Raw genomic sequence first — 22,500 nt, forward strand, 5'->3', positions numbered from 1 at the left:
GGGGTTAATGTGTGTGCGATGAGGGTACAAAAAGCCATTATGAGTCTGACCCTCTGTGCTACATAGCTCAACAGTCTGTGAACATCTTTAGTGCAGATCTCTACTGCAGAAACGTCACTCTGGAAACTCAGGGCTGGTGTTGGTGAAGAGTCACACTGCAGTGGTGTACTGCTTAGTGCCTCACTCTCTGGGATCCTAACAGTGAACAACATTGGGTATGCTAACAGTGAACAACATTGGGTATGCTAACAGTAAACGGCATTGGGTATGCTAACAGTGAACAACATTTGGTATGCTAATAGTGAGCAGCATTGGGTATGCTAATAGTTAACAACATTGGGTATGCTAATAGGAAACAACATTGGAGATTGTTAAGAGTGAACAACATTGGGGATTGTTAATAGTGAACAACATTGGGGATGCTAGTAGTAAACAACAACAAGTTGTAAGTTGTCAACAGAGGACATAACAATGCACTAAATGCTCAATGTAATTATTATTATAGCATTTTCCATGGAAGAATGTTGCTGTATGTCACACGCACAGGCACACACGCACACACACACACAGACACACACACACACAGACACACACACACACACACACACATATATAGCTTTGGATATAGATAGGATAGGATGAAAAGGAGGATGAAATGCATTAGGCAAGAGATCTGGTGCTTATTCTGAAAAGGTCAGCAAGTTGAGAAGAATGCATGCAGGCTGGTTAAATTAGAGATAATTTGACTATAGTGCCTCCTAATCTCCATATTTAATATCTTTTGTCTCAAAGCTGCATTTAGCTGAGCTCTGATGTCATTTTGCTGAGCAACAGCATACAATGAGTTTTAATCTGCTTCTCTGTGTTGTCCCGGTCGAGCCAAATGCTGGCGCAACTTGGGAAACAGAACTCTTTTCATAATCCCCATTTTTTGTGTGTTTTTATTTGTTTTGTTCATTTTACTGCCTGGCATAGAAATTGCGTTTTTTACAAGTGGGATGACAGTAATGGTAGCAATTGTTTGGACCCACTGGGCACAAATGTCATTTTACTGTCCTCCAAGCAGGGCCCAGTTTGGGTCAATGTGGTACAATTGCTGCCAGTAACTTCCTACACTGTATGCAATGAAACCGATGGTCTCCAGTGCAGTAATACCATACTATTTGACTTCATGAGCTCAAAAGCCATGCAGTGATACCATACTATTTGACTCCAAGAGCTCAAAAGCCATGCAGTGATACCATACTATTTGACTCCAAGAGCTCAAAAGCCATGCAGTGATACCATACTATTTGACTTCATATCCTCCATGCTCGGGTTACATCTGGTTATTTGAATTCTAACATCGTGAGAGACCCACCTCTATCTGTTTCACACTGGTCTCATGTCTACGTAATTGAAATGTGGAAACTCAGGAGACGCTAATTAACTATCCTAGGTAATGCTTTACGTGACCTCGCCCTCTTGAGACTAACATAACCACATCCTGAACGACCATTGCAGAAGCCGTAGAGTGGATCAAGCCTTCACGACACATTATAACTACAACAGTATTGTTTTTATCAACAACAGTAAGAGCATCTATCATATTATCTGATACTATGATAGCTTATAAAATGTGACATAGGCATAGGTACTAGGGGTGGGGAAAAAAATCGATTTTTCGATTTCTCTCGATTCTCTCTAGAACGATTCTGTCTCGATTCAGAAAAGTTCATAATCGATTTTTGAATAAAAAAAAAAAAAAATAATAATATATATTTTTTTTTTTTTTTTTTTTTTTTTTTTTTTTACACATTCATTTTGTGTTGAAATGCAAGCTGCATCGATTATTGCATTGTTCATAGAAAGTCATAATTGTAACAAGGAAAAACTTTTTCTCTAATAAAAAAATAGATCTGTTGATTTTCTTTAATTATCAAACACAAAGTAGGAAGTGATTTGAGACTCTGAGTAGCAAACTCAAATGTTTTAAAAATTGAGATGCATCGATAATCGTTTTATCGGTTTAGAATCGAGAATCGGTTTTGAATCGAATCGTTGACCTCTGAATCGGAATCGAATCGAATCGTGAGGTGCCAAGAGATTCCCACCCCTAATAGGTACCATATCAGCTTTCATGACAGCCATGCTACGACACAATGGTGGAAGTGGACGTTTTTCATCATCAAAATTCATTTAAAGATGATACCTAGTTGGCTAAAATAGTTGCCTATACAAAAACTTACCTCAAAAAGTGGTAAATGTCTGCATACCATTGCTTTAAACATACATTCTGATAATGAAGAATGACAGTGTGATATACTGACCTAACCTGATAACGACAGGGTAATGCCAGCGGTACGATAGAGGGATTAAGTGACGTCTTAAACATAAGAAATAGCTTTGATTCAGTGTGTCTTCATCATATGCCGACGGCCATTTGCCATCCATTTTATTGCCGTATCTCGAGTATTGATCAAATTCTGTTAATGCTCCCACAGTAGGTAACTAAAGCGCATTACTCAGTAAAAGCCGTTTTCTGCTGTGGCCATTGTAAACCATGCTTGATTTCAAGCCGCCACACTGGTGCACTGTTGCCCCCCCCCAGAGAGAGGATGTGACTATACTCTAGAGCCCAGGTGTGAGCAGATTCAAGCCTTCATATATTATAGAATAGGGCTATTATCATTTATTACACTTACCCAATACGTCCCCAATGATTTTACACTGCAATCTGCGCTGTCCTTGTAAAGGGAAAGCGAAAGAAGACAAATAAAACAGTCTAATAAAAACTGTGCAGGGGAATGAATTTTGCTCTGAAAGATTGAACATTTGATCTGTCACGCGCCGCACTCCGCTCTGATTTCCCTGGCTGGCGTGCAGGGGGCAATTATAGATAGGCGTGCTGACGCACACATTGGGCCGCCGCCGCGGCACAGTGACAGAGACGTGTACTCAGGACAGAAGGGGCTGTCGCCGCCGCCACCGCCACCGCTCGGTGGGAAAAAAAGAAAACTACATCCAGAAAAGGCGCGTGTATCTTTAAACAGTTTGCCTTATCACTTCAAAGAGCAGGGGCCTAGAGGGACAGCTGCATGCAGCCATCATGAATGAGGTCCTCTGTTGGCTTCCCCATCACACAGACACACACACACACACACACACACACACACACACACACACACACACACACACACTGCCTCACAACCAGGCCACTGAATTTCCATTTAAAGCCAGCGAGTCATGCCCGGATATTCGTGGCATGGCGAAAAGTTCAACGATAACGAGTGCCACCCACACACACACACACAGACACACACACACACACATACACACACAGACAAACACACACACACACACATACATACATACACACACACACACACACACACACATACACACACACACACACACACACACACATTCTGCTTTAATAGAAAGTTAAAAGCCTGCTTGGCCTGCTGAGAGGCATGACTGTGTGATTGCTCTGCTATTGAGAGGTGTGTGTGTGTGTGTGTGTGTGTGTGTGTGTGTGTGTTTTCCCTTTCCCTTTCTTTGCGCTGTTGTTGTGACGATGTTACATAATACTACAGTCCGTGGGGAAACGAACGAGTGAGGTTGGCTGGTCTGTTTTTTTTTTTTTTCATTTGTAAATGTGCTTACTCTGATGAAGGCCGTCCTCACGTGCCACACACACGCTGTGATCCTCTGAGCCAGTAGACACACTGCATTAGGGCTGAGAACCACTCACAAATGATGGATGGACATTTAGTTGAGACAGCGGTGGCACATCATGAAAAGCCAGAAGAACACAGTCTTCCTGCAGCATGAATCAATGTTTTAGACTCTAAATCAGTCGACTGTCTGTGTGGCTGAAGGATGTGTATACAGGGTGGTATGGATGTCTTGGTAGAGGGAGCGTCCCCTAGTTGGTATGCTGTACACACCCCTCACGTCTGCAACCAGAGAGACCTAATCAGAGAGAGCCGCGGACAAACAAGAGGACGAGGAGAGGAGCGCCACGCTAAGATGGAATCTCTCTCCTTCCTGTCCAACAACAGAGTGATACACATAGACTGTACCCTTTACGATATACGTTACGAAGGATTCAACCAGTAAGTGTCTTTTTCGACGTTTCTTTAAAGGAGTGAGTGTAACAGTGTTGGCATATTTGGAGTAAACATGCTAACATCTCCATTAGCTGGCCTCTAATCAGTGTCACAATGTTAAGGCTTCCTCTGCTGCAGTGAGGTGTGGGTGGCTAAGATGGCTGCCCTTCTCCAGATAATATATCAAACACTTATCTCATTCCATATTTCCCTGGTGGGTTGGACATTGGGAAGCCTGCTATGAAATGGCATTAAAATGCATTTTGCCACCTTGCCGAAATGCAGTGACCTTCAAGCTACAAACAGGACCCAAATCCTTCCGCGCATCAGACTGACACGCTCTTTTATTTGTAGTTGAATCTCCTAACATGTGTGAGATATTGGAAGAATGTGGCTGAAATTTCTGGAAACACATAAATTCATTGCAGCCTTTTGGTTTCGTCAGCCTCAGCGATGCGACGACAAAAAACAACGCGTGAACCCAGTTAGTCCGCGCAGTTGACGTCGCAGCGTTTCTCACCCGATACGTCCGTGCTGCTGACGCTAACGCAGCGTGCGTAATGCCAACGTTAGATAACCCACCTAAAGAGTTCTCTCTCTGATATACTGCACTTAGATACACTTCCTCTATTTCATAGCAGTATCACACACACACACACACATGCCTCTCCTCTCCCCTGGATGTATAATGAAATAGGATCTTCCATTCTCCCCTCCTCTCCTTTTCTTATTTCCGTGAGATTAAATAGGAGGGTGGTTTTATACGCTTTGTGACCCCATTAGATTCACCCGTTTCCTGGGAGCGGTTTCTCGTCTCCGTGGTGCGGCGGCGCCGCCGACCGCGGTGCTGCTGGCTCGCCTGGCGGAGGCCACGGGAGAAATAGGGCCTTGCTCCAAGAGGAGTTACGGTGACTCACTCGCGCACAGCCAGATACTTTATCTCCCAGGCTCAGGTCCAAGATGAGCCTTTGAAGACTCCGGGAAAATAAATTCCCTCTACACCTCCTTTGGTTAAAGCATATCTGCTTCTCAAATGAAAGGCGATAATGTAATCTGCGTGGGGCTGTTTCTTGGGAGCTCCTTGTGTGTCATGGCCAGCTGCTTCCCCGTCGCTAGTTCCCAGAAAATACAGTCGACTAATTACACGTTGGGACTATTTAGTGGGTGGAGTGTGTAGAAATACTACTAAACAGCTTGTCAATCAAGAAATCCCCTGGGCCATAGTCTGTCCCTCAGCTTTTGTTTCAAAGAGCTAGAATGTGACTTGCTTAGAACGCAGTATTTGGATAGGATAGATGCGAATTTTCCCAGGATGTTAAACTCAGTTGTGTGCATAACCGGAAGCACACTGTGATGGGTAATCTCAATGGTAAGGTGCTGCTGCTAGTGTTGGATGTGGTTGCCAGGGGAAGAGTGATGGGTGATCTCACTGGTAAGGTGCTGCTGCTAGTGTTGGATGTGGTTGCCAGGGGAAGAGTGATGGGTGATCTCAATGGTAAGGTGCTGCTGCTAGTGTTGGATGTGGTTGCCAGGGGACGAGTGATGGGTGATCTCAATGGTAAGGTGCTGCTGGTGGTGTTGGATGTGGTTGCCAGGGGACGAGTGATGGGTGATCTCACTGGTAAGGTGCTGCTGCTAGTGTTGGATGTGGTTGCCAGGGGAAGAGTGATGGGTGATCTCAATGGTAAGGTGCTGCTGCTAGTGTTGGATGTGGTTGCCAGGGGACGAGTGATGGGTGATCTCAATGGTAAGGTGCTGCTGCTGGTGTTGGATGTGGTTGCCAGGGGACGAGTGATGGGTGATCTCAATGGTAAGGTGCTGCTGCTAGTGTTGGATGTGGTTGCCAGGGGACGAGTGATGGGTAATCTCACTGGTAAGGTGCTGCTGCTAGTGTTGGATGTGGTTGCCAGGGGACGAGTGATGGGTAATCTCACTGGTAAGGTGCTGCTGGTGGTGTTGGATGTGGTTGCCAGGGGACGAGTGATGGGTAATCTCACTGGTAAGGTGCTGCTGCTAGTGTTGGATGTGGTTGCCAGGGGACGAGTGATGGGTAATCTCACTGGTAAGGTGCTGCTGCTAGTGTTGGATGTGGTTGCCAGGGGACGAGTGATGGGTGATCTCACTGGTAAGGTGCTGCTGCTAGTGTTGGATGTGGTTGCCAGGGGAAGAGTGATGGGTAATCTCACTGGTAAGGTGCTGCTGCTGCTAGTGTTGGATGTGGTTGCCAGGGGAAGAGTGATGGGTAATCTCACTGGTAAGGTGCTGCTGCTGCTAGTGTTGGATGTGGTTGCCAGGGGACGAGTGATGGGTGATCTCACTGGTAAGGTGCTGCTGCTAGTGTTGGATGTGGTTGCCAGGGGACGAGTGATGGGTGATCTCAATGGTAAGGTGCTGCTGGTGGTGTTGGTTGTGGTTGCCAGGGGACGAGTGATGGGTGATCTCACTGGTAAGGTGCTGCTGCTAGTGTTGGATGTGGTTGCCAGGGGACGAGTGATGGGTGATCTCACTGGTAAGGTGCTGCTGCTAGTGTTGGATGTGGTTGCCAGGGGACGAGTGATGGGTGATCTCAATGGTAAGGTGCTGCTGGTGGTGTTGGATGTGGTTGCCAGGGGAAGAGTGATGGGTGATCTCAATGGTAAGGTGCTGCTGGTGGTGTTGGTTGTGGTTGCCAGGGGACGAGTGACAAAATCCTCAGCATCTTTGTGTGTTCAGAAAAAAAAGAAAACACTAAACATGGAGCCCATCCGCTCTCCTGATGTATCACTGGCCCATATGCTCAGCTACGGTTGCTACGCGCCACACATCTCTCACAGCAGGCGCTCAGATGGACAACGCGGCCAATAACAATGCAGCTTGCCTCGTGTCCTGATAAATACTCCAGCCTGAAGTGTGTGGCAGAGTGATTTTGTTCGTTTTTTTCCCTGTTTTTTCCTCTATGCTTTTTTTTTTATTTTGTATTTTTCTCTCCCTCTCGTTTCCTCACTTGTTTTTCTTTTTCTTTTTTTTTTATCCTGGCATCCGTCCTCTGTAAAAGAAAACAAGCTCAGCTAGCGACGGAGAGTAGGAGATAGAGGCCCTCGCCTCTCCTCGCCTCTAATGGCTGAGGCACTGAGCTGTCTCATGAAAGCCCGAGAAGAGAGAGCAGCCACATCAAAAGTATCTTGTGAGAGGAACGTCGACTTGGCTTCACTCCAAGCTTTGGTTCTCCTGACTACACCACGCTGCTTTACCAGCAAGACAGAGGAGGGAGAGGGTGAAGTGACTGTGATGGTACACACTCATTATGCCAGCAAAGTAAAGCAAGCTCATCAAAGAGTCCTCAGATAGGTGTTATGCAACTCCTCAGCTCTGTTGTGATAAATTGTCATCTAATGGAAGAGGCGTCAATACACCCCCCACCATTCGTGCCTCGTACTTAGGTCGCATGAGAACAGGATAAATGATTAGACCTGAGTATGAATGGGTACTTTCTGTAAGGAGTGTATTGTCCCACCAGAACCTCTCTGAAATATGAACATCCACGAGTACCTCTGTTTGCACTAATAGCCTTTCTCTTTTGTTCCTCTTAATGTGTTTTTCTTAATCTCATTTCATTCCATGCTTAGAAGTAGCCTCTGCAAAGACATCAAAAGGTTCCCCTGATGTCAAAGTCTAAGAAATCTGAAACGTTCCTTTTGTCATAGACTTTTTTTTTTACTATACAATCAATATGAAATAAGCAATATCAAGAGACAGGTACCATTCACTACACCAACCCTAATGGCCATGGCCACCGCGATGAATCGGGAGCTATGACTGCCGTGTTTATTAAATACATCTCAGTAATAAACTAAATATGCTACATCAAATTGTAATGTAACTGTAAAAAATGAAATTGTTACTTATTTTAATGTTTACTTTTCATCGATTCCTGGGGAAGGGAACTTTATTGTCTCTTTAGAACTACTGTTCCTTCCGTCATATGATGTGTTCCTAGGGTTGGATCTAAGGTTTCTACTCAGGCACACATCAAGGCAGCTAAAATCTGCTGCATTATGATATTCTCTAACCTTTTAGAGCATGTCAATCAAAGTACACACACACACACACACACACACACACACACACACACACACACACACACACACACACACACACACTGCTCCAGTGATTGGTTCATTAGATGTGTTGTATGTGAGAGTATGAACTGCTTTAGAAGTAGGAATCCGTGGAGATAACCTCCATTAGCCCGGTGCCGTAGAGAGTGAGTTAAGAACCCGGTGGAGTAGTAGAGTGGTCCTGGGAGAGCAGTGAACAATCCATTAGTGCTTACAGCGAGCATAAAGGTCATATACATGCCAATTCATGTCACACTTTATCACCCGTTATTCATTTCTATTCAGTGTATTTGAAGCAAAGCCTGTCAGAGGTGTGTGTCTGTGTGTGCGTGTGTGTGTGTGTGTGCGTGTGTGTGTGTGTGTATGTCTGTGTCTGTGTACACCTTGTTTGTTGTGTGTGTGTGTACGTGTGGCTGTGTGTGTGTGTGTGTACGTGTGGCTGTGTGTGTGTGTGTGGGTGTGTGTGTGTGTGTATGTCTATGTCTGTGTACACTTTGTTTATTGTGTGTGTGTGTTTACGTGTGGCTGTGTGTGTGCGTGCGTGTGTGTGTGTGTGTGTGTGTCTATGTCTGTGTACACTTTGTTTATTGTGTGTGTGTGTTTACGTGTGGCTGTGTGTGTGTGTGGGTGTGTATGTCTATGTCTGTGTACACCTTGTTTGTTGTGTGTGTGTCTGTGTGTGTGTGTGGCTGTGGCTGTGTGTCTGTGTGTGGGTGTGGGTGTGGGTGTGTGTTTGTTTGTACATGTCTATGACTGTGTACAATGCTTGTGTCAGTATGTCTGTATGTAGGTATTTCTGTGTACACTGTTTGTTGTATGTGTGTGTGTGTGTGTGTGTGCTGTGTGTGTGTGTACGTGTGTGTGTGTGTGTGTGTGTGTGTGCTGTGTGTGTGTGCTGTGTGTGTGTGTACGTGTGTGTGTGTGTGTGTGTGCTGTGTGTGTGTGTGTATGTGTGTGTGTGTGTGTGTGTACGTATGTGTGTGTGTGTGTGTGTGCTGTGTGTATGTGTATGTGTGTGTGTGTGTGTGTGTGTCTGTTTGTTACCTGCGGCCCCAGTGAACGAGAGGGGAGTTGAGATCGATTTAGCACAGAAGCGTCTCCTGGGGCTGTGGGCTGGTGGATCAGAGGGGAGCGCCGTCCCATCCATCTCCATTGAGCCGCGCCCGCGGGGCTAGCTAGCACCAGCGTCAGCGCGCTCAGCGTGAGCGCTCCTGCCCGGCCCCTGCTGTCAGCGAGCTGGAAGCGTAAATAACCTGCCGGAGCCGCTGGGACTTGTGTCTCCCTGAGGACGCCGCTACCTCGATCTGTTTCTCTGGGGCACTTCCTTCCCCACAGGCCCCTCGAACCCCATGTTAGTTTAGTAGGGGCGACAGTGGTACAGGAGGTAGAGAAGTCGTTTAGTAATCAGAAGGTTGCTAGTTCGAGTCCCTGTCGAAGCGTCCTTGAGCAAGACACTGAACCCCTAATTGCTCCTGATGTGCAGTGTGCCATCAGTGTAAATGTAAAAAAATGTGTATACATTGTAAGTCGCACATATGTAAGTCGCTTTGGATAAAAGCGTCTGCTAAATGACTAAATGTAATGTAAATGTAGTTTCCTTCGTGATTCATCTAACACCTCCCCCTTTCACAAAGCACTCACGTCTGTTTAGTCAGCCGCCATGCTGGAGCTGGGCTTTAAATAAAGGTGCCCGTATCTTTCTCACCCTTCCACAGTCCATTCTCATAAATGCATTGGGGTTCTGCCCTAGGGGGAATTGCATGTCAAATCTAAGGTGTAGTGGCTGCAGCCTTACAGTAACACACTGTCACATTGTTAGGGTTTTACTGCAGTTGCAAGCGCTTGTTGTTGGGGCTGCGTATCCACCCGGGAGGAGTGGGAATGGCGTTCTAGGGATTTTTAAATGCAGCCCTCGTCAGAGTTTCAGAGTGGCATCTACCACCCGATCAGGGGAGGGGTGGCTGGAGGGAGGGGGAGGATGGCAGGGGAGAGGGAGGTGGAGGAGGGTGGGCAGGGGAGGTGGATGAGGGCAGGGGAGGGGAAGGAGGAGGGAGGTGGAAGAAGTCAGGGGAGAGGGAGGGGGAGGAGGGCAGGGGAGGGAGGGAGAGGTGGGTAGGGGAGAGGGAGGTGGAGGAGGGCAGGGGAGGTGGATGAGGAGGATGCTGGGAACTGCTGAGTGTTGGGGAACTAAGGCTGATGGCTCTGAGGGCATGAAAGGGGGCTGTCACATGAGGACGAGGGGTCAGTCATCTCCAGCCTGCTCCCAGCCTCGGGGGAATGGATGAAAGTCCCTGACAGATCATAATTGGTGGTGGTGTGTGTGTGTGTGTGTCTGTGTGTCTGTTTGTGTGTGTGTGTGTGTGTGTGTGTGTGTGTGTGTGTGTGTGTGTGTGTGTGTGTCTGTTTGTGTGTGTGTGTGTGTGTGTGTGTGTGTGTGTGTTTATGTGTGTGTGTGTGTGTGTGTGTGTCTGTTTGTGTGTGTGTGTGTGTGTGTGTGTGTATGTGTGTGTGTGTGTGTGTCTGTGTGTCTGTTTGTGTGTGTGTGTGTGTGTGTGTGTGTGTGTGTGTGTCTGTGTGTGTGTGTGTGTGTGTGTGTGTGTCTGTGTGTGTGTGTGTGTGTCTGGGTGGGTGCCGGTACTGGCAGACTGAAAGTAAAGCACTTTCAAAACCATCAGATGCCAGTAAATGTCAGTGGTCTCTGCCTATGGATGTTTGGACAGGAGTCAGCCCTGTGGCAGGCTGTGAAGTGCTTCTGTGGCTGTGCCTGGGCTCTCTTCCTTGAAACTCTCTCACAAGTGTGTTTCTGTGTTTTATCCGTTGGCACACGGGATTTGATTTAGTATCATTAGCAATAGATTTACATTGTATATTTTAACTGTGAACAAAGAGGAATAATCAAACATGATTAGGTGTTGACAGTTTGAATGAACCACTCAACCGTATCAGCATATTAATCTAATTAATAAACAACAACAACAGCATGCTGTACACAGCTAACCTGAAGTGAAATGGAGACCACTGGGCCTTATATAAGTGTGCCTATACATTTGGTCTCAATGCCACACAAAGGCATTTGGAGAAATGAATACAGCAGTACAGCCTTATTACCCTCTTAATCTCCCCCAGTTAAACCAGTAAGTAGGGGAGGGCTGTTTGTTGTGTTTAATTACAGCCCACTGAAGTATTGAAGACATGCCTACACATGAGAGAACATGGGGAAAAGCTGGCATTAGTCTTCAGTTCCAGTAGTATTCTTTCTTTCTTTCGTTCTCTCTTTCCTTCTTTCTTTATATCCTTCTCTCTTTCTTTCTTTCTTTCTTTCTTTCTTTCTGTCTAATGTTTCTTTCTCTCTTGTATATGTCAATCTGTATACTGACTCACTCCATGGTGCCTGTGTGTAGTTCTTCTACAGTATTTTCCGGAAGATCTGAGCGTTGGTGGGTCAGCGACGGCCGCGGGTCAGGCCTGGCTTCCTTTATTAAATTCACACAGAGCAAACAAAAGGGCCGTTTAATGGACTTGGACAAATCCCATGCAGATTGCCATGCATTAAGTTAAGCAAAGCCGATAACTCGAACGGCAAAGACGGCACCCGGAACAATGTCACAGGGCACACATTGTTTAGGCCACCTCGACGCGACCACAGAATTCGACTTTCTAAAAGCATCGCAGTGCCCGTACATAAAGCCGCCTCACGCATATTCACACACATCGAGGAAAGCCTGTCAACATTGTGGACCTGCATACTTGAATTGCCTGTCATAATGCATTGGGAGATGCTTTAAGGCTCTCGTAAATGTGTCAAATGTGTGTCATTGTGGGGTCTTTGTGCTCATCTTTCATCCTTGTTCCTTGATGTTCTGCACTTGTTACGTGTGTGTACATACATCAGTCTTTCAGTGCTTCATGAATATCTCAACGTGTTGTGAGGGGCTGTGATATTTCTAGATTCCTCTCTGTTAGCCCTTTCTACTGAAGGGGTTTTTATTTGAAGTGTGCAATACACAAACACACAAACATTCTCCGTTTCCGTGAACTATTTAAACTCCCTGACCTTGAGTGGAACAGTTCACCCACGGCCAACTGCCGTCCGCTGGATAGTGGTATCAAAGAGCAGTGCCTGTTTGTATCAGCGTAGGCGAGCACGAGATGGGTAGATGTTGAAGGCCCTGAGTGGAGACAGAAGAGCAACCCCATTAAAAGACACAGTGTGTGTATCAGTGTGTGTATCAGTGTGTGTGTATGTGTGTATCGATTCGCCTGACTCCCCACTACCAACCGTCTGTGTGAATGAAGATGCTGGGATGAGCGGATTGATGCCAAGGAAAGCTCCCTGAGACACCTCTCACATGTTCTGACACCAGTCTCTCTCTTCCTGTCTCTCTCTCTCTCTCTCTCTCTCTCTCTCTCTCGTCCTCTCTCTCTCTCTATCTCTCTCGTTCCTCTCTCTCTCTCTCTCGCCTGATTCTGTTTGGTGTTAATCTTTCCATCTCCCTCTCGTCCACCTTGCCATTCCCACCCTAGCCCGCTTCGTCTTCAATCTCTGCTCCCATCTCTCCTCTCACACATCCCCTATCTGTTTGTTTAGCTCTAACTGGCTCCTCCAATCTCTGCTCCCAACTCTCCTCTCACACACACCCTCTCTGTTTGTCTAGCTCTAACTGGCTACTCCTTTCTCTACTTCTCTCTCCATCTCTTCCTTGTCTGTCTTGTTCATTATTTCAGTCTAGCCAACCTCCATCTTTTTTCTCAATTTTTCCCCCTTTTCCCCGTCCACTTCCAACTCTCCCCTCCATAACCTTCCCTACTATCTCCATTCTCATGCATCCATGTCTCTCTCTCTCTCTCTCTCTCTCTCTCTCTCTCTCTCTCTCTCTTGCTCTCACTCCCCCACTACCTTGGCTCTCTCCCTCTCTCTCTCTCTCTCTCTCTCTCTCGCTCTCACTCCTCCACGTCCTTGGCTCTCTCCCTCTCTCCCTCCCTCTCTCTCTCTCGCTCTCTCTCTCTGACCTGACAGGAATTATTTTCCTAGACTGCCCGGCGGACTATACATTATCTCTTACATGACATAGAACTTATGTCTCACTTTTTATCTCTCTCTCTCACTCTCTCGTTCCTTTACTTATTAATATTCCTTCTCTTCTTGTTTACTCCCTCCTCCTCTGTTTCTCTCCTCTGCTAGTTCTATTGAGTTGTTGTCGCAACCCCTCTTCATGCCGCTACCGGCAGGATCTCTTAAATAGTATCCATTCTCTGATTGCTCTCTCTCCCCCTCTCTCTCTCTCTCCCTCTCTCTTTTTCCTCTACTCCTTCACCTCTTCTCCACATGACGGATGAAGTGTTTGTTCCTCTGATTCTCATAAATAGCACCCCTTCTCTGATTCTTCCCCCTCTCTCTCTTTGTCTCTCTCATTTCCTCCCCTGCCTCATGTTCATGTTTACCTGCTATGAATGTCCCTTTTTTCCTCTAATGCACTCCTCTTCTCCTCCCCCCATCCCTCCTCCTCTGCTCCTCTCCTGTGTTAGTTCTCTTTGAGTTGTTGTGGCTACACCTCTTCGTGCTGCTCTTAAAGAGGTCTTATTATGCACATTTTCAGTGTTCATCATCTTATTTTGGGAGTTTAATAGAATACATTTTCATGCTCCAGTGTTCCCCGAAACACATTATTTTTCTCAAAGTGTGTTCACCCTCTGTCTGAAACGCTCTGTTAGAGCTGCTGTGTCTTTAAGCCTCCCATCCAGATGAGCCCAGTGTGCTCTGATTGGTCAGCTAGGTGGCCAATAAGGATTGTGTTACGAGATTGTGTCATCTTAACGCAGGAAAAGGGCTGGAATTCTAACAAGGCTTTTCAGGCAGCGGAGATAAAGTGGTTTCTGTCCCTCCCTGTGGCGAGGACTTTGGGCTTTGACACAAACATGCACACACATCTATATAACACACTAAAGGAAACAAACATGCACACACATCTATATAATACACTAAAGGAAACAAACATGCACACATATCTATATAATACACTAAGGGAAAAGGACTAAACAGACAAGACACAAACATGCACACACATCTATATAACTAAAGGAAAGGGTAAAACAGACAAGCATAATAAGTCCTCTTTAAATAGTATCCAGTCTCTGATTGTTCTTCTCTTTCTCTCAATTAAATTCAATTCAATTCAATGAAGCTTTATTAGCATGAATGTTTTTGAACACTATTGCCATAGCTGATTCTACACATACACCTCTCTCTCTCTCTCTCTCTCTCTCTCTCTTTCTTTCCTCTACTCCTTCACCTCTTCTCCACATGACGGATGAAGTGTTTGCTCCTCTGATTCTCATAAATAGCACTCTTTCTCTGATTCTTCCCTTCTATCCTCCTCTCCTCTCTCTCTCCCCTCTACATCTCCTCTTCCATCTTGTCATCCTCCTCCTCTTTCTTCCTCCCTGATTCCACTTCTTCCTAGTTTATGTGAGAGATGTGCTGATGGCTGTATCTCTTAAATAGCATCCAACCTCTGATTGGGTTTCTCTCTCTCTCTCTCTCTCGCTATCTCTTCTTCTTCTTTTTCTTCTTCTTCTCTAACACCTCCTCCTGTCTTCTCTTCTCCCCCTAGTTTCTGTGAGGGATGTGTTGCTGGCTGTATCTCTTAAATAGCATCCAACCTCTGATTGTGTCTCTCCCTCTTCTTCTTCTTCTTCTTCTTCTTCTTCTTCTTCTTCTTCTTCTTCTCTAACTCCTCCTCCTGTCTTCTCCTCGTCTCCTAGTTTCTGTGAGGGATGGAGCGGTTCCTCCTCTCCATGCTGCTCCTGGCTGCGTCGGCGTCGGCACAGCTGTGCCCCAAGCGCTGCATGTGCCAGAACCTGTCGCCGTCGCTGGCCATCCTCTGTGCCAAGACGGGCCTGCTGTTCGTGCCGTCAGTCATCGACCGCCGCACGGTGGAGCTGCGGCTGACGGAGAACTTCATCACGGCGGTGCGCCGCCGCGACTTCGCCAACATGACCAGCCTGCTGCACTTGACTCTCTCGCGCAACACCATCAGCCAGATCATGCCTTACACCTTCGCCGACCTCAAGCGACTGCGCGCGCTCCACCTGGACTCCAACCGGCTCAGCGTGGTCATGGACGACCACTTCCGCGGGCTCACCAACCTGCGCCACCTCATCCTGGCCAACAACCAGCTGCACCACATCTCGCCGCACGCCTTCGACGACTTCGTGGGCACGCTGGAGGACCTGGACATCTCCTACAACAACCTGGTGGAGGTGCCCTGGGAGACCCTCAGCAAGCTGACCAACGTCAACACGCTGAACATGGACCACAACCTCATCGAGCACGTGCCGCAGGGCGTCTTCACCAACATGCACAAGCTGGCGCGCCTGGACATGACGTCCAACAAGCTGAAGAAGATCCCGCCCGACCCGCTGTTCCTGCGTCTCCCCGTCTACGCCAAGTCCAAAGGCTCCTCGCCGTCCTCTCTGGTGATGAGCTTCGGCGGGAACCCGCTGCACTGCAACTGCGAGCTGCTGTGGCTGCGGCGGCTGACGCGCGAGGACGACCTGGAGACGTGCGCCTCGCCGTCCGACCTCACCGCCAAGTACTTCTGGACCATCCCGGAGGAGGAGTTCATCTGCGACCCGCCGGTCATCACGCGCAAGTCGGCCAAGACCTTCGCCATGGAGGGCCAGTCGGCCAGCCTCAAGTGCAAGGCCAACGGCGACCCGGACCCGGACGTGCACTGGATCTCGCCCGAGGGCCGGCTCATCTCCAACAACTCGCGCACGCTCACCTTCAGCAACGGCAGCCTGGACATCAACATCACCTCGCTGAAGGACACGGGCGTGTTCACCTGCATCGCCTCCAACGCCGCCGGCGAGTCCACGGGCACCGTGGAGCTGGTGGTCAACCCGCTGCCGCACATGGCCAACAGCACCAGCCGCATGCGCGAGCAGGACTCCATGCACTCGGACATCATCACGTCCATCAAGTCCACGTCAGGGGGGGGATCATCGGGGGCCGGGGCGGGGAACGAGACCCGGGGGCAGGAGAGGAGGGTGGAGCTGATGGAGCTGACGGCGACCTCCGCCCTCATCAAGTGGCACCACTTCGCTGGGATCAGGATGTACCAGGTGCAGTACAACAGCTCCGCTGATGAGACGCTGGTGTACAGGTAAGACTGGACCCATTCAAAGTGTTCCATAGTGAGTTGATTTTCAACCCTTTGAGGACTGAATTCATTTTTACAAGTCCTTACAGATTTATACTCGATATACTAGTTATTGAGATCTAGAATTGATATAGATTGATAGTGATTGCCATTCAAATGATCACTGCAGGTCTTTACTACAGCATCAAATGGAACCTTCTGTACTCCTCAAAGGGTTGATTATAATAAAGAATGATTTCAATTCAATTCAATTGTATTTACATAGCACCAATAACAACAGAGATTGTCTCTAGGCACTCTAGTATCAAACATAAATGGCATATGTACATGATACATACAGTACATGATTCCATGAAACATAAAAGAAGGTATATATACATTTAATATAATAGTGGATAGAAATGGAGAGAGCCAGCATTCAAAGTATTGGTTGTAGAACAGCTTAGTGGGCTATACAGTGTCCTCTTAAGGCTACTATTACAAGGATAATCAGAGCAACGAAGCAGGAAACTATGTCAATGATGGCAATTATTTGTGTATTCATTGCTTATATCCTTACTGTGGTGTGTGTGTGTGTGTGTGTGTGTGTGTGTGTGTGTGTGTGTGGATGTGTGTGTGTGTGTGTGTGTGTGTGTGTGTGTGTGTTTGTTGTGTGTGTGTGTGTGTGTGTGTGTGTGTGTGAGAGAGTAAATATTTAGTTTATACTATACGTGATATTATTCGTGGTGAATTCAGTTATTGTCTTATGATATGTGCTCATAATACAAACCAGATTATGGTATTGTGCTATGCTACGATACCTGTATTGTAATACTATAGTTGATTATGGTATTGTGCTATGATACAATAGCTGTATTGTAATACTATAGTTAAAATTGAACGGAATAACACTTGTATTGTATGACTGCATGACTGTATTTCCTGTCTATGGATTTACCTTCATTTTCATCATAGGCAACTTATCACTAAGCTATCAGCATAAAGGGACCCAGTGATAGCCATTGGTGATTAGAGGACATAAGCACAGGTTTTGATGCACACCAGTGATCTGATGTAGTGTATTGATTTGATGGGCGGACAGCAACAGGCGGTGAGAGACTGGCTTCAGTCAGATGGATTAATCCAGGGTTGTGTGGCTTTCAATGAGGCCAAAATGCCAGTATCCACTTGATAGCTGATGCTGGAACAGATGTAGCCCTGATCTGGCCCTGATATGGCCCTGATCTGGCATAAATCGTGGCCCAGATCAAGGTTGAAACCCATCCAGAGTGTGTAGTTATCCGAGGCGGGTTTTTCCAGGCCATCCCTTTGATTAGCGGTTCCGTGTTGATCAGTTCCGCCGCTGTGTTCCGTGGAGGTGTCTTGGCTTCCGAATCCGGTTCTTGATGCTGCAGTTAATGAGGAAGTGGGTCTATAATTTATGCCACAGTTGGAAATCCTCAGTGAAGATGACAGAATTAGAACTAAAAAAAAAAAAACACAACAAAACAAGAAAAGTGTTGTTTCATCTGCCTTGAGACTCAGACGTGTTTGTGGGCCAAACTATTCCCAGACGATTTGTCATCTCCGTGGGACGTCTCTGGGAAGTGTCTGCCAAAAACTTCTTTAAAACGGGGATGGGGTGGGGGGATGGAACCAAACACCGAAAACCACTCACTCTTTTTTATTCATGTTGAAATGGATAGGTAAACAGAGCAGGCGGTGAAGACAAACTATCGGCACCCGGTCTTTTCTCATCCTGTTTGGAACAGCAGCAGACCTCTTTTTCTGCATCCCAACAAATGAACTGCCATCGGTACTGTAGAGAGACGCTTGCAAAACAGATCAATTTCCCCTGCTAATGGTTTAAATCTATGCACCTGTTTTCACCCCCTCTCCCCACCACTACTCACTCCTGTGCAACAGGTCTAATTGGTCTGGGTTGTCCAGACACACCACACACACTGACACACACACACACACACACTGACACACACATACACACTGACACACACACACACACTGACACACACACACACACTGACACACACACACACCTGACACACACACACACCTGACACACACACACACACTGACACACACACACACACTGACACACACACACACTGACACACACATACACACTGACACACACACACACACACTGACACACACACACACACTGACACACACACACACCTGACACACACACACACACTGACACACACACACACACTGACACACACACACACACTGACACACACATACACACTGACACACACATACACACTGACACACAAACACACTGACACACACATACACACTGACACACACATACACACACACATAAATAGAGCCCTTTCTCTCTCTCATTCTCTCTCTCATTCTCTCTCTCATCTCTCTCTCTCTCTCTCTCTTTCATTCCAGTGGCACACCTCTTTCTGTCCATTTCATTTCTCCCTCTCATACACACACTCTGCCTAGAAACACGATGAAACTTCTCCCAAAAGTGTTTTTCCATGTACCTCCTCCTTAACCAGCTCCTCCATCTACCCATACCCTGCCCCCCTTTAACACACACACCCACACACACACCCACACCCACACCCACACCCCCACACCCCCACACAGATACACATACACACAACACACACACATACATACACCCCCCCCCCCCAAAACAGCCCATTGCTCCGGCCTTAAGGATTCATTTAATTTGATGTGCACCAACTCCGACATGTTTGTTATGCTTCTGATGAGGGCCACTCGCAAGCCTGCCTGCATGCCGCAGAGCCTCATATTGATTTGGATGAGAACGGGGAGAGTGCAGAAGGCAGCGTGTTTCACAGGCCATGGATGAGAACAGGGTAGAGTGCAGAAGGCAGCGTGTTTCACAGGCCAGGGATGAGAACGGGGAGAGTGCAGAAGGCAGCGTGTTTCACAGGCCAGGGATGAGAACGGGGAGAGTGCAGAAGGCAGCGTGTTTCACAGGCCAGGGATGAGAACAGGGGAGAGTGCAGAAGGCAGCGTGTTTCACAGGCCAGGGATGAGAACAGGGAGAGTGCATGAGGGAGCGTGTTTCACAGGCCAGGGATGAGAACGGGGAGAGTGCAGAAGGCAGCGTGTTTCACATGCCAGGGATCGCAACCAACATCAACAGCCTGCAGCTGTAATTTGTAGTCAATTTTAAACGAGAGCTGTGTTTGAGTACACGGCACTACAAGCACTACACACACTCGCTCACTCACACATAACCATACACACACATGCACACACAGACTCCTACACACACACAGTCACACACACACACACACACACACACACACACACACACACACAAACACACACATTTGAGTACACTGCATGCCAGACTTAGTTCCCTGCCAGCCCCCCCCCCCCCCCCCCCCCCCGAGGCGAGCACAGGCCCCCAAAAATGATTAAAACCTGAATCAGTGCAATTCACAGAGGAGCTGGGTCGAACCCAATTGAGACGCCTGATATGCCAACTCGTGGTGCAGTAGGACGCAGGCAAATTACGGTAAATGGTTAGTCACAGATAGGCAGTATGGCAAACACCGGGAGCCAGGGAAAAATAAAAAAACAAAGACAGAAAAAGAACAAAATCGCTTGAGTCCTTTCCAGTGTGACGTGTCCTCCGGGTATGTTTGGTGACAGTGGCATATCCATTTATAAACCTGAGTGACGGCAGCTCCAAAAACACTCCATGGTGTCCACCCATCGGATTGCGCACTCTCCCAGAACTCCGTCATCGACGGCGATATCGACAACGAAGCTGACGCACGGTACTGGAAATCAATCCGACCCCGACAGGTTGCACAAATACCACAGCCATAATGGCGGATGTGAAGCGGACATCTTTGAGGCAGTAGGGTGTGTGTGTTCTTACCAGTGTGTCTTTGAGTTTGTGCGTGTTAGTGTGTATGTCCATGCGTGTACACTCATGTGTGTGTTTGTGTGTGTGTGGTGTGTGTGTGTGTGTGTGTGTGTGTGTGTGTGTGTTAGCCAAGGAAGAGGGCTCTGCTGTGTAATACTGTGTGCACTTTGTGAAGCACACCTTGGGAAGTGTGTGTGTGTGTGTGTGTGTGTGTGTGTGTGTGTGTGTGTGTGTGTGTGTGTGTGTGTGTGTGTGTGTGTGTGTGTGTGTGTGTGTGTATGTGTGTGTGTGAACCACACCTGGGGAAGGCACCAGTGGGCATTGCCCAACATGCATGCTGTTAAGGCTGGCTGTCAGAATCACTGATGTTAGTTTTGTATGAGGGCGGTGTGGGGGGATGGGTTTGTGTGCATGGTTGTGTGTGTGTGTGTGTGTGTGTGTGTGTGTGTGTGTGTGTGTGTGTGTGAGTGTGTGTGTGTATGCCTGTGTATGTACCTGTGAGAGTGAGTACGTGCCTTTGTGTGTTGCACTGTGTTGTCAGTGAGCACTGACTGGAGAACATCTGCTGCTGTCTGTGTATGTGTGTGTTTGTTTGTGTGTGTGTGTGTGTGCGCATGTGCGTGTGTGTGTGTGTGTGTGTGTCCAGTGTTTGTTTGTTTGTGTGTGTTTGTGTGTGTGTGTGTGTGTGTGTGTGTGTGCTCATTCGTGAGCTTATTTGTGTCCTGGATAGCAGTGGACTCCATATCTGATGTGACACAAGCTCAGGTCCACAATCAACTGCTGTTTGGCATACGGCCGTGTGCACCAGACAAGGACAGAGAAAAAGAGAGAGCAGAAGAGCAGGAGAAAGAGAGAGAGAGGGAGAGAGAGTGAGGTGAGGAGAGAGGAGGAGAGAGGGGAGAGAGAGAGAGAGAGAGCAGAAGAGCAGGAAAAAGAGAGAGAGAGGGAGAGAGAGAGGGAGAAAGAGAGGGAGAGAGAGAGATGCACTGACAGTGACAGAGTGGGGAAAACAGTGGGAAGTACACAGTGAGACTGAGAGAGAGAGAGAAAGAGGGAAGAGAGAGAAAGGCTGTTTGCATGTAAGGAACTGATGCTGAAGCCAGCAGCCAGTGAAAGAGAGAGAAAGATAGAGTAAGCGAGAGAAGAGAGAGAGAGAGAGAGAGAGAGAGAGAAGAGAGAGAAAGAGAGGGAAGGTCTATTTGCATGTAAGGCACTGATGCTGAAGCCAGCAGCCAGTGAAAGCTACAGGCACGGAGACTCAGCCAGCAGTGGACCTCGCATGTGGACATGCCTGGGTTGTCAGGGTGGCGTGATGGTGCTTCAGGCACACAAACACACACACACACACACACACACACACACAAACACACACACACACACACACACACACACACACACACACTCGCTTTTTCTCACTCACACACATACACATACACCTCCTCTGCGGCATGGCACACACACTAACAAGCTGAACAGCTAGTCTGAAACCCGGGGCCTTGAAAGTGCAGGTAGATCTGCAGTCCATATTTACTTGGGTTGAGGATGCAGAACAGCTCTTAAAGTGCAGGTAGATCTTCAGTCCATATTTACTTGGGTTGAAGATGCAGAACAGCTCTTAAAGTGCAGGTAGATCTTCAGTCCATGTTTACTTGGGTTGAGGAAGCAGAACAGCTCTTAAAAAGGCAGCTATTCTTCAGTCATATTTTCTTGGTTTGAGGATGGAGAACAGCTCTTAAAAAAGCAGGTACTCTTGAGTCATATTTACTTGGGTTGAAGATGCAGAACAGCTCTTAAAAGTGCAGGTCCTATTCAGTCATATTTACTTGGGTTGAGGATGCAGAACAGCTCTTAAAAGTGCAGGTACTGTTCAGTCCTCTTCAGTCATATTAACTTGGGTTGAGGAAGCAGAAAAGCTCTTAAAAAGGCAGCTATTATTCAGTCATATTTACCTGGGTTGAGGATGCAGAACAGCTCTTAAAAGTGCAGGTACTGTTCAGTCCTCTTCAGTCATATTAACTTGGGTTGAGGATGCAGAACAGCTCTGCTCTTTAAATAACTGCAGCACTGCCGGGGCATGCGGATGGGGAATATGCAGTAATTAATCTAGCAGATGTACAGCATGCTCTGCGTGGCTTTCTCCTGACGCTGTTGTTTAACGACTCAGAAGGTGGCCGAGATACGGACCCTATTCAGGAAACACAGTGTTCTTTCTCTCCTTTCTCTCTACACTGATTAGAGTTCCCTCGTGGAGTTCACCCTTAGTGGTGACACTGACT

The 22,500-nt window shown here is 47.3% G+C and overlaps 1 protein-coding gene across 2 annotated transcripts in view; it reads left to right on the forward strand.

Moving 5' to 3' along the window:
- Positions 1–22,500, forward strand: part of zgc:172282 (leucine-rich repeat and fibronectin type III domain-containing protein 1-like protein) — a 120,089-nt gene that overhangs the window by 51,460 nt on the left and 46,129 nt on the right. For both annotated transcript variants that reach the window (XR_006152587.1, XM_031573953.2), the window contains exon 3: positions 14,951–16,353. Coding sequence is in view for 1 of the 2 variants with exons in the window: in XM_031573953.2 (XP_031429813.1) it covers positions 14,963–16,353 (1,391 nt within the window). In the remaining variant the exon portion in view is untranslated. The remainder of the gene's footprint in view (positions 1–14,950; positions 16,354–22,500) is intronic.

The sequence above is a fragment of the Clupea harengus genome, chromosome 9, assembly GCF_900700415.2.
Source record: "Clupea harengus chromosome 9, Ch_v2.0.2, whole genome shotgun sequence".
Taxonomy (NCBI): Eukaryota; Metazoa; Chordata; class Actinopteri; order Clupeiformes; family Clupeidae; genus Clupea; species Clupea harengus.